This window comes from Gossypium raimondii, chromosome 4 (genome assembly GCF_025698545.1).
Source record: "Gossypium raimondii isolate GPD5lz chromosome 4, ASM2569854v1, whole genome shotgun sequence".
Classification (NCBI taxonomy): Eukaryota; Viridiplantae; Streptophyta; class Magnoliopsida; order Malvales; family Malvaceae; genus Gossypium; species Gossypium raimondii.
In genome coordinates, this window is record NC_068568.1 from 37,819,283 (window position 1) to 37,831,839 (window position 12,557).

Below are 12,557 nucleotides of genomic sequence, written 5' to 3' on the forward strand. Positions count from 1 at the left end.
TAGGGGAAGTAGACTAAGAAGTAATCATTGTTGGGTTGCTTAAAATTTTATAATTAAATTCAATGATGCAAATAAATTGAAAGCAGCAGCGTATAGCCCACACGCACATGAGACTACAACTCATTACATCTACTTTATGTATACGTCAAGCATGTGCATCTTGAAACTATTTTCTTACATACATTATTTCCAAACAAAAGTATATTAACAATTCCTGCTAACCTTCCTTTATTTTCTTGCTTATTACTAACAAAACCCTGATGGTATGTGAAAATTATCTTACCAATTTTTGAAATTAACAAGTCAGATTTATTGGTTTGAAATTAGGTTAAATTAAATCATATTTATTTAAATTAAAGGATTCCTTAAAACCAATTCATTATATCAATGCACCACTACTTCAATAGTTTGAATTCAATGTAATTTAATCATTCTACCCTCCTTTCTCAATTTTTTTATTTTTTTAATTTTTAATTAATGTATTGTTTTTATTTTCAAGGTAAATAATATAATGCATTAATTAGAACTTTAGAAATTTTATTGCTTTATTTTCATTACTGTAATTGTGTGTTATTCAAGATTTATTAGGAGAGTTATTAGAGTTTTCATTTTCCCTCAATACAAATACAGTAAGATCCAAAAATAAAATTACTAGCAGCTTTAACAAATAATTTGATTTTGAATTTCGACCTTGCTAATTTTATCAATTTTAATGTGATTCAAACTTTAAAATTAATTCTTTCTATCACCTTAATCATTAGTTTAGACATTAAATATATACTCAAATTTGACAATTTGGCGTGGACCTATTTAAAAGAAAATGAAATTTTACCCTTTTAAACACATCATATTTAAAACAGTACAAATATGTTTACAATTTAATTCATATATTTTAAATATGATTAATGAATGATTTACATTTGGCATCTAATGCCCAAATAATGACGAGATTAATAGAAAGAATTGATTAATCTATACTAATATTTAAAGTTTTGATTGAGCTAATGTCACCCTCAATCGAGTCTTAATTCAATTGTGAATTTATTAAAAAAACACTTTATTTTTACAAAGAGATCAACATTATTTTGAAGGGAATCTTTTATCTCATTTTTTATTATATAAAATTTAAAGAAATACGAAATAAGATTTAAACCTAAAATATCATAAAATTTATTATTCCTCTCAATTTTATCATCTCAACTAAAGACGTTTAATATTTATATCAATTTCCTATAAATTTATTATATAAATATTATTAGCTGTAGTGTGAGTATAATATTAATATCTTGACAACTTAATTAAAATATTTAAAATTTATAAATCGGTAAATAAACCTTGGTTAAATTAAAAAAATTAAAGGACAAAGCCAAATAAGCATGGACCCACCCAACTCCTTTTTCCAAAAAATACGAAAAGGACTAGGTCAATAAATGCCAGGTTTATTACTTTTTTAGATCTTTCCTTCTCTCGATTCGTCACCGCCGGCACCGCCATCTCCTTCACTCTTTTTTTTACCGCCGCCGTAACACATGGGATGGGATCAAACTCCTGCCATTAGTAAGCCTTCACAATACAATTTTGCTATTTAATTTTACTTTTTTTCCCAATAAGAAGTAAAAAAAATGTTAATCCTTTGATATTACCACTGTAAGGAGCTTACCAATAGTTAAACTAAATTATTCTTCAAAATTAGTTCTTTTATTTATAATAATATTTTTCATAAAATTTAATAGTTACAATTATTAATATATAATCATCTATTGGATTTTAAAAATACGGATAAATTACACTATAAATCACTCTAAAGTAACACCGTTCCTATTTTAGTTACTTTAATTTTTTTGTCTATCTCATTAAGATAATTGTTTGAATTAATCACTATTGTTTAAAATTTCGTTAATCTACTAATAGATTGTTGATGTGGCACATTAGCCAATTGAATGACAACATGTGGCACTCTTTTTTTTTTTTTTACTTTTGACTAAAGCTTATGTACCTCTTTGGAATTATTCCAAAACACTTTTTTCTTTCTCTTCTCTCTTCTCTCTTCTCTCGTTTTGTTTTGGTGAGATGGTTGGTCACTATTGTTTCCCACAAAAACAGACCGAGAGGAGAGAAAAGGGAAGAGAAAGAACAAAAAGTGTTTTAGAATAATTATAGAGAGGCCCATAAGCTTTAGGCAAAAGTTCAAAAAAAAAAGAGTGACACGTATCGTTATTCAATTGGTTAATGTTCACGTCAGCAATCTGTTAGTAGATTAATGGAATTTTTAACGACGGTGACCAATTCGAACAATTATCTTAATTAGAGTGACTAAATTGATAAAAAAATTAAAATGACCAAAATAGAGACTACATTAGTTTAGCGTCTCAAGTGGTGTAATTTATCCTAAAAATAACTAATAATATGCAACTATCTTATAATTTCCCCAAAATTAAATATATGCATGCATTAATAAAACCATCAACAAAATTATCAATTATTGCATTTAATGTAAAAATATAATTTATTACCAAAACTCTAATGTTGTTTGTATCAGATTGGACTAATTGATTGTATCGAAAATTAATTAGGGTATCGGTTCAAAGAAAATCATTAGATCGTTGACTTGAAAATCGGTATGAATTGATTAAATCAGGCAAAATAACTAATCAAACCAAGTGGTTAAACCAAATTTTTTATTTCTTAACATTTTTAATGATTTATTTAATTGAACAGAAAGAACCGATGAAACCAATGAACAAATGACCTGATCACTTAAACTATCGATCTAATTTGAAAAACTTTGCAGAACTCTTTTAACCATATTCACCGATGGATAGATCTAAAATAAAATGTAAATGAAAACAAATAGAAAAAATTAAAAAGAAAAGGCATAGTTGTTGAAAATACCCTCAACGTTTATGGGTTTTAGCCATTAACTTTTTTTTTTGATTGACATCCTTAACATTACGATTTTTTTTAAATCAACCCAATTTTAACGGTAAATATGAGTTGATAGTCAATCAAATTGCAGGTCAACAAAATAGCTTATATGGCATGCTACATAAGCACGATGTCATAGACAATGTCACCTATTAAAAAAATTATTCTGAGTGCATCAAAACCAATGAACACTAACAATGAAATTTAAAAAAAAAATTCTTGTACTATATTCATTCACCATGAAAGCTATAATTGTAATACTACTATTGATACAAATAAAAATAAAAATTTTCTTCTACATAAAATAGATCATCAAATTAATTGCAAATACTAATGAAAACTAACAGTGAAACCAAAAAAAAAAAAGAAAAGAAGAAGATAATTTAATTAGTACCCTGTTAAAGTTCAGTTGAGTACCCCAATGGTGAAGAAAATAGCAAAAGTAATCAAGCATCTTCGACGACGACTCGAACTCCTTTGGACCGAGCCGGACACAACACAAATCCGGTGACTCATCCGACTTTTTCTCCAACCTTTCTTCCTCTACGGACTTCTTTAGTTTTTGCTTTTTAGAAACGTCTTCGGTTTCTTCGCCATCTTCCTCTCTCTTGCACTTCGATTTGGAGTCACCGTTGGCATCGTCTCTGGCATTAGGGTTTTGGGTTAAGGTTTTCGAGATCCATGTCTTCAGTTGGTGGGTTGGTCTTGGCGGGCTTCGACAATGCCTCTTTCTCCACCATTGAGGAAGATAAGATTTCAAACCTTAGAACGTTTAACGGTAGAGGAGGAGTTAATAGAGTTTGCACAGAGGTTTTGTTTAGTTTCCCATGGGCAAATATGTGATGAGGAAGACGAATCAAGTTGCACATGTACTAGCAGATGCAGGAGGCTCCGTTGGCAATGGAGATCGCGATGGAGCAAGATCGTTGGTGGGTGGATTTCTAAAGAACGGATTTGTGAGAGGCTACTTGAGGAAGTTTGTTGGTTTTGTTTTATTGGTTTCCATCTTATGCAAAAACGATGAAGAAGAAAGAGAGAAAGCGAGAAGAAGCAGGAATGAAAAAAAAATGAAAAAAAAAATATGACATTGTGCTTATGTGGCATGCGACATAGGTTACTTTGTTGATCTGCAATTTGATTGATAGTGAACATGTTTACTGTTAAAATTGGGCTGATTTTTGAAAAAATCGTAATGTTGAGGGTGTCAATAGAAAAAAGAAAAGGTTAAGGGCACAAAACCAAAACCCCTTAAATGTTGAGAGTATTTTTTGCAATTATGCCAAAAGAAAATTATCCGGAACCTTAATTTACCTTTGTTATTTACTGCGGTTAAAAATGAAATAAGGTAGAAATTTGTAAAGGTTGATACATAGTTCAGTGAGTCTTTTGAGTGTACGCGTTTTCAAAACCAGAACAAATAGAAAAACGAGGAAAATTGTCTTAACTCTAATATCGTGTTAGATTCACCCACTGACTCAGCCGCGTTTTTTTATTTTTTCTTCCTATCGTAGTGAAAATTTTCTGGTTTTTTTTTTCGAGTTAAGACCCTCAAACAAGAAGATGATGATGATGAACAAGAACTGGAAGTTTGTAAGACTAAGACAAGAGTTTCAAGTTGGTGTTTTGCTGCTTTTATTATGTCAAAGTTTGGCTTGTTGGTCGTTGAATGAAGAAGGTAAACTTTTCACTTTTTTGTTTCAAGTTTTGGGTTTGGTTTGTTTGTTGGGAAAATGGAGGGAAAACAATGGTTTTTGGTAATGGATATGCAGGATTTGCTTTGTTGAGACTAAGAGAGAGAGTGGTGAATGATCCATTTGGTGCTTTGTGGGCTTGGAAGGAAGAAGATGGAGAGATTAACCATTGTTCTTGGTTTGGTGTCGAGTGCTGTGATGGCAAAGTTATTGCTTTGTAAGTATTTTTTCGCACCAATGATTGTTTTTGGGTGGATGATGTTTGGTTTCCGAGAAAAGAAAGGAAACATAAATGAAATCTTCTGCCTTTAATAATTTCTTATTTACTTTTTGGTCGGGAGAGTTTAATTTACAATCTTGAGATATGATTGTAAGTAGTAACATAATATCAAATACTAGCTTTGATTTCTAATTTACCAAATTTCAATATATATATATATATATATTTGTGAAATGGGGATTTTAAGTAGATTTTTTGGTCAGATAAAGGCACTGGTATTTGTGCTGAAGACTGATTCAAAGTTTAGGCAAATTGTGATGAATTATTTCCTTTAATTTGTTTAAGGATTTGATGGACTGAATAAAAATGCAGGAATTTGAAAGATCTTTGTCTTGAAGGAACGCTGGCACCTGAGCTTGGAACTCTAATTCATATTAAGTCTATGTAAGTATGATCTTTATCGGATTGTTGATATCAAAAGCAAAGTGCGATTTGGCGATCTACTTTTCTTGTATGCACTGTTCCGAAGCAATTGTTTTCCCCCACAGTATCTTGCGGAACAACTCTTTTACCGGAACTATCCCCGAAGGGATCAGCGAACTGAAGGAATTAGAGGTGTTAGACTTGGGATACAATAATTTCAATGAATCGCTTCCATCTGGACTCAGCAGCGATCTCTCCTTAACAATCCAGTAAGTCAACAATTCAATTCTCATACCCGGAGCAATGCTGTGTTTCTTTATAGTCTTTGTTATTCAATTATTTAATCCTTGTTTATGCTCTTGTAGGAACAGTGACCGATCTGAAGGTGCAGTGCTAAGGAAATTGCTGCAAGAAACGGCAAACACTTCTGCAAAGTCACCAAAAGCTCCAACTCATCCTGCATCTTCTGAACTGTCCACAAATAGTACATATTTAAGGGATGCTCCTGTTCCACGACCTCCCCCCTCTCCTGTTCCACAACCTCCCTCTGCTCCTGCTTCTAAACCTTCTGGAAATGATACAGTACCTAATACTTCTGCTCCATCACCGTCGGGAAGCAATCCTTCTATTTCTGACTCTAAGTCAAGTCATGAAGCAGCAATACTAGTCGGAAGCATAGGGGGTGGTACATTTCTTCTAATATTAATAATCATTGCCTATCTTTTGAAAACTTACAAGGTATCTACTGTGAAACCTTGGGCCACAGGGCTAAGTGGACAACTTCAGAAAGCATTTGTAACTGGTAATTCTTCTGCTCTTTTAAAATATCCTACATCTCATTAATAAAAAGGGAATCATCCAAGATGCTTACACCCGAGTCCTGAGTGACAGACTCAAATTCTGCCAGAATATTTGTTATATATTGTCAATGACTTGCATTTCAGGTGTACCAAAGCTGAAGCGATCAGAGCTTGAAGCAGCCTGCGAAGATTTCAGCAATGTAATTGGTTCTACAATGATTGGGACGGTGTACAAAGGGACACTGTCTAATGGAGTTGAAATAGCTGTGGTCTCTGTTCCAGTTGAATCTACCAAAGATTGGTCGAAGAGTTTAGAAACACAATTCAGGAAGAAGGTATTGCACTGAAAAATTTCCGTCTACACAGACATGCCTGATGTGTTCTTATGGTCTGTCTAACTATTTTATTTTTATGGTTTCAGATTGACACATTATCAAAGGTCAACCACAAAAATTTTGTTAACCTTCTTGGATATTGTGAGGAAGATAATCCTTTCACTAGGATGTTGGTTTTTGAATATGCTCCAAATGGCACTCTCTTTGAGCATTTACACAGTAAGTACCTGATTCGTGTTTTTGGGGTCTTGTAGATAGACCTCTAACTTATTTACTATTACCTGGGTGTCATATTGCTAACTTAGCGATATGAATGACAGCTGCCAAATTCTGCTACTTGGCGTATAGAATCTGGAACTGGGTTAGGCTTAGTAATTTGTTCACAATATATAAATAATTTCTTGTTCTTTATGTCGGATCATCCTTTATAGTTTGACCTTTTCAGAATAATGCGAAAGACCTGGTCTGTCCAACTTGTTGATTTTCCTCATAGAGGAAGGAAACTCATCCCACTCTTTTGACTTTTGAGATGTGAATGTCATGCTGTTGACTTTGCTATATAATGCTTTTCACCTGATTTGTATAAACGGGCTGTCACTTGAAACCTGATATGTAGGAATCCCCTTATGTCAGTGACATTAAACCTCTTAACTCAGTATAGGAAAATGAAAGAAAAGAAACATTAGTCAGCTTCTGTTTTTGTGCTAACGACTTTTGAGATCAAATGTTAACCAATGCACATGCACCATGAAAAAGCAACTTTATGTTTTTTTGTTGTCGCAAGCATTTTCCTTTTTATGTTTTCCTCAAGTCTTAAAGCTTTGAAATAAGCATCGTCTTTTTAATTGATATTGCAGTTAAAGAATCTGAGCATTTGGACTGGGCTATGAGGTTGAGAATTATAATGGGCATGGCTTACTGCCTCGAGCACATGCACCAGCTAAACCCACCCGTACCCCATAACAACCTGTCGTCCTCAGCTGTCAGTCTAACAGAAGATTATGCTACCAAAATCTCAGATTCATGTTTCTGGAATGAGTTGACTGCATCAGACAGGGAAGCAGACGGAATAAACCTTTCGGATACCACAATGGCAAGCCTAGAAAGTAACGTATATACCTTTGGCGTATTATTATTTGAAATAGTAACGGGCAGGATGCCTTACTTGGTGGATAATGGTTCATCTGAGGACATGGCATCAGACTATTTGAGAAGGGAGCAAGCCCTCATAGAGATGGTCGATCCTACTCTAAACTCTTTCGACAAGGACCAATTTGACCTGATCGGGGAGGTCATAAAATCTTGCATCGACCCTGAGCCTGGACACAGACCGGATATGAGAGGAGTCAGTGCAAGATTGAGAGAGATTACTGCAATCACTCCTGATAATGCGATCCCCAAACTTTCTCCTCTTTGGTGGGCAGAGCTTGAGATCATGTCTACTGAAGCAAGCTAGAGGCTGAACTTGACGTTGCAAGTAAGAAACTTGGATGTTTTTTTCTTGTTCTTCATGTCAGTGCAGAGGCAAAAATAAGTTTGCCTGTAGGTTGGTACTGGTTGTATTTATTTCAAGGTAATGGAAAGTTTGTTGTATATATTCGAGAGAGAAAATGTGGTCCTTTGTTTTGGGCCATCAGTGTGAAAATACATAACAGAAAGGCATAATGGCAATCCTCTTGATTTCTATTTGTTCATTGTTACCACCGTTTTTTGCAGCGATGAATCAATTTGTTTTGGGCTATCAGTCTTTCTCTACCTAGCATTGTGATTGCCAATTCTAAGACTCTTTTACCTAATCGTTTATTCATTTTTAGTAAAAAAGACATTACAACCTATGAAAGGGAAGACTGAATTGTGTCCGAAATTAGCTGTTGAGTTAAATTCAAATTTAACATGAAATGCAATTTGTACTTACAATCAAATGGCAGAACCAATTTATTCATAAGCAATTCTAATATTTCTACCTCGAAAATGAACCATCCCATTGATTTCCTGCAGAGAGAGGTTGAAGGATACGTCGCTGGATATGAAGTTCGAAGCCAAAAGCCAGAGGGCTCTTATAAAGGAAGCTCCATAGGCCAATTTTCAGTTCCAAGCATTGTATGTCATTGTTAGTCAAGGAAGTGGCCCTCACGTAAACCGATGGGTAATGCAAGAAGAGAATGCTGACCTGGTTATCGTTAGTAGCTTCCATGTTCATCAAAACTACAAACTTTAGCTGCTTATGGAGGGAGACATCCCAGAGAGCTGTAATAATTATGCCATTAATCTCTAGCATTATTATTTATTTATATGATGTTGAGCTCCAACAAAGATCAAAGTAAATAGCAAAAGGCATACAATGCATTACATGTCAAATTGTCACATGATAAAACAAGATGAAAATTCCATCTACTCTTCTGTTTTTTTAACCATAACCCTTCCTTGAACCCCTATCTAATTAACTTCATCTGAGGACACGCTATTTGCCTAAGCCCTCTCAAACCCACAAACTCAAGTCGATCAACAATACATATGCAACCTTAGTAGCCAGTTCACTACTCCAAGGTTGTTACATTCAAATATATATCCCAAGTCAGGATGAACACAAAAACTTCACCACAGCAATACATCCAAACTTTATCTCTCCAACAACCAAAAACAAGCAATTTTCTTTCTCCTAGAAGCCCAATGGCATTCCAAACATCTTGTTTATATCATCCATTGCTTCTTTTGTAAACATAGTAGGCTCAAATAAATCACAATCACTTAACTTGCCAGATGATTTAGAAGGGGACTGAGGTTTCTGATGTTCCAAATCATCATCAGGAAGTATAGAAAACCCACCAAGATCTTGTTGCTTAACTGGTGCTTTGTCTTGCTTCTTTCTCTTTGCCCTTACAAAATCTATTGGCTTTCCAAACATGTTATTGATGTCTTGCATAGCCTCCTTCAAGTTAATTGTTGGGTCAACTAGGCCATGGTGGCAAACATTTTCTACCACTGGCTCATCTGAAATGGTCGAACCAACAAACCTGTGAACCACCGTATCCTCTTGGATCTTTGGTCGACGTGAACTTTTTGCACCAATATCATCTGACCTTTCAGGAGAAAGATCATTAGGATTTGGAAACACAAAGACATTACAAACTCTTCCTGAATTTTGAACCTCAATATGTTCTAAGTTATCTATCTCATCATTTCCCTCTCCAGCCTCACTATTTCCTTCATCATCATCAATATATATTTGAAATGATTCCTCCTGAGGCCGACAGATCTGAGCTTTACCCTGCAGCCCCTTTTCTTGATGTTGAATTGATGAGTTGATCCCACTATCCAAATTTTCATCAAACACCTTAAATCCTATGTCCAAACTACAATCTTCTTTCAGTTGTCTCTGGGATGATCTCCTCCCGATAGGAGCCGTCTCTATAGGTTCTCGAAACATGCTATTAATTGCATTCATTGCTTCCTTCATGTTTATTGTAGGATCTACTAGTCCATGATGGCAGGCATCTTCAGCTTCAGATTTACCAACAATGGCAGTATCAACAAACTTCACAACAACCGTATCATCATTCCCAACCTTCCTGGGTTCATCCAACACTCTTTCCATCAAAGCTCTCCCCTTCTTGCTCTCCACTTTTTTACCAGTATGTAATGCTGAAGACCTCTTATGGCTATCTTCAACCATGCGTACGGCTTCACTGTTTTCTTTAAACTCGGTGCATTGGAGAGGCTTTCTAGCAATTTTTTGTTCCTGACGCTGCAGCACACCAAAAGAAACTGTCAGATTGTGAAGAACAAAACAAAGACAATGAAAACAAGCACAATAGATAAGCAACAGACGGGATACCTGGATTTTCTTCTTCTTATGCCTCTCCATACGATTCAGGAACTGCTCATATGATTTTTGCAACTCATCAACTGGCTCTGCAAGGCTGTTTAACAATTGATGGAAACTAAATGAAGCACCAGTTTGGAGTTCCAAAACTATTGTTACAGAACGAAATTTTTATTAAAAAAAGAAACTTTAATACCATAATCAAGTAATAAAAAGATGGAATCAATAACTATACACAACTTTCCTCCATTGCATTGATTATAACACACAACGAATTGCATCATAAAGTGAACAAAAGATGCCTCTGGAAAAGGAAAAAGCCTACATGAATTTCCCTCGAATTTTTGTTACAAGGTTTGACTTGGATTTCAATTCATAACCTATGTTTTACTCGCTCTTCATTTTTCTGTAAGCGATATGACTCTCAAATAGATGGAAATTTTCTTTTTTAAAAAAGTTATATTTATCATGAGTTTATACCCATATTCAGTGCTCATACCAAAGTTCGAGTAACATAGATCCAAACTAAACTGCATGTGCTGAAGACTCGAACCAACCAACATTATGTTAAAAGAAAATAATAAATAGTGAAAAAGCTAGTAGCAAAAGCAACAACCGGTGTGATTAACACCTACAACTACAAACTTCACAATTCTAAGTAAGCTTCTACACTTAGCAACAAACACACTTTAACGGATTGATAGATTATTCATAGTAACTATAAACAATTAATAGGGGGAAAAAACCCTTACTTTTGAACACCCAAATGGTACATTTTTTCAGCTTCATCAAATTTCTTGATCTTCTCATAGTAAAGTGCATATGCTTGGTAGAACAATGAACGCTTTGTCCCTATTTGGTTCATCTCCATTCTTCTTAACAGCAACCTTGGATCATCCATAAAGTCCATCTACCCACCAAAATAAATCAACCCAAATATATATTTAAAAAAAAAAAAGCAGAAACCAAATAATAGTAAATTTCAGAAAAGAAATAAACATTGAAGAATGGATTCGTTCGTTAAGGTAGGTTGTTAGTTTACCAATTGTAACCAAACCCGGAGATAGCGTAAATCGTCGTGGTACCGGCGGTCGGCTTCGAATGTTTGGGTACATTTTTGTAAAAACCTAGGTAGCTTCTCCGCTAAGATCTGGGGTGGTAATGAATCTTTTATTTTCTTTATCCCTCTATTGGGGAAAAGAACACAATCAGTTGATGGAAACAAATTTAAAATTCAAAGAGAATAATACGGAAAAAGATTGAAGCTAAAAAGCGAGGAAAAGAAAGAGTACCGCAGCCAAGGGAGAAGAGGGTCTTTTCCGGAATAAGATTTGATTTCAGATATTATTGAAGAAAATAGATTGCTGTTCATTGTCTCGCTTTTCTCCGCCATTTTGTTTTTCCTTCTGCAGTGAAAGAGGGTTTGGCCATTGATTCTGGGACGAAGGTTTTTTGAATTTTATGTTAAGGCGCGTGTCGGGTCGGGTTTGTTCGGTGAGATTTGGTTATCGGATCTGAATCACGGGTCTTTTATGAAAAAGGGATACCTTATGAATTACTTAATTATGAAAATTTTAAAAATAACCATTTAAATATTTAATTTTGTCTTTTTAATCACTAGCTAGTCAATTTAAAAATAGAAACATTTAAAAATATCAAGATAATTGGGTGGCTAAAAAGACAAAATTAAATAGTTAAATTACTATTTTATAATTTTTCATTATTATGTGACAAAGAAAATTTACTAATTGTTGGATGATCATTTTGTATTTTCTCATAATTAGGTGACAAAAAAGAAAAATAAAAACCATAATTGATTAACTACTAATATATTTTACCCTATAAATTATAAATGGTATAAAACCCTTTTAAGTCTTAATTTCAAAATTGGGAAAATTAACCCCACTAAAAGAGATAAATCTAGAAAATTGATTCAACATAACATTTGATACAAAATTTTGATTTAATGTAATTATACACATAAAATTTTAACCGTGGTTCAAATGTATACATAAAATTTTGATAAATAAATACATCAATTTATTTTTATATTTTATAAATAAAACTTTTGTGTATACAATATATAAACTTAAAATGATACTATATCAATAATTGTGTCAAGTAGTTTGTGAAAATTGGGTCAAATCAAAATTTCAGTATATAAAATTGCACAAAATTAAAAATTCATATATATATAACATTGCACATTGGACCAAAGCTCATGTATAGTTTTGAGATTTATCCCCTCTAACAAAAGCAATTTATTGTACGTCAATTTTGATAATAAGCAAATAAAGACAATTAATCACAATATTAATGCTTTCCATTTAATTTATCTTA

The 12,557-nt window shown here is 33.6% G+C and overlaps 2 protein-coding genes across 2 annotated transcripts; one reads left to right on the forward strand and one right to left on the reverse strand.

The window, feature by feature from the left end:
* The first annotated feature begins 4,324 nt into the window (after positions 1-4,324).
* LOC105779837 (probable inactive receptor-like protein kinase At3g56050) lies at positions 4,325-8,080 on the forward strand. Its single transcript, XM_012603786.2, has 8 exons — positions 4,325-4,600; positions 4,695-4,833; positions 5,209-5,280; positions 5,385-5,528; positions 5,625-6,061; positions 6,204-6,394; positions 6,481-6,613; positions 7,252-8,080. Exons 1-8 carry the CDS (start codon positions 4,486-4,488, stop codon positions 7,848-7,850), a joined length of 1,830 nt encoding a protein of 609 aa, XP_012459240.1. The 5' UTR covers positions 4,325-4,485; the 3' UTR covers positions 7,851-8,080.
* A 570-nt stretch (positions 8,081-8,650) lies between these two features.
* Positions 8,651-11,640, reverse strand: LOC105779838 (uncharacterized). Its single transcript, XM_012603787.2, has 5 exons — positions 11,510-11,640; positions 11,260-11,404; positions 10,970-11,127; positions 10,230-10,314; positions 8,651-10,139 (listed from the first exon to the last, which is right to left on the reverse strand). The coding sequence occupies exons 1-5, from the start codon at positions 11,608-11,610 to the stop codon at positions 9,054-9,056; spliced, it is 1,575 nt and encodes a 524-aa protein (XP_012459241.1). The 5' UTR covers positions 11,611-11,640; the 3' UTR covers positions 8,651-9,053.
* Between the last annotated feature and the right edge of the window lie 917 nt (positions 11,641-12,557).

What these genes read in the sequence shown, in the direction of transcription:
- LOC105779837 (XM_012603786.2), top strand. Translation starts at nt 4,486, where the DNA reads ATGATGATGATGAACAAGAACTGGAAGTTTGTAAGACTAAGACAAGAG. An exon ending in AAACACAATTCAGGAAGAAG is followed by an intron (nt 6,395 to 6,480) that starts GTATTGCACTGA and finishes TTATGGTTTCAG; the next exon opens with ATTGACACATTATCAAAGGT. An exon ending in TCTCTTTGAGCATTTACACA is followed by an intron (nt 6,614 to 7,251) that starts GTAAGTACCTGA and finishes TTGATATTGCAG; the next exon opens with TTAAAGAATCTGAGCATTTG.
- LOC105779838 (XM_012603787.2), bottom strand. Translation starts at nt 11,610, where the DNA reads ATGGCGGAGAAAAGCGAGACAATGAACAGCAATCTATTTTCTTCAATA. An exon ending in CCTCTTCTCCCTTGGCTGCG is followed by an intron (nt 11,405 to 11,509) that starts GTACTCTTTCTT and finishes TTTCCCCAATAG; the next exon opens with AGGGATAAAGAAAATAAAAG. An exon ending in ATAAGAAGAAGAAAATCCAG is followed by an intron (nt 10,140 to 10,229) that starts GTATCCCGTCTG and finishes GGTGTGCTGCAG; the next exon opens with CGTCAGGAACAAAAAATTGC.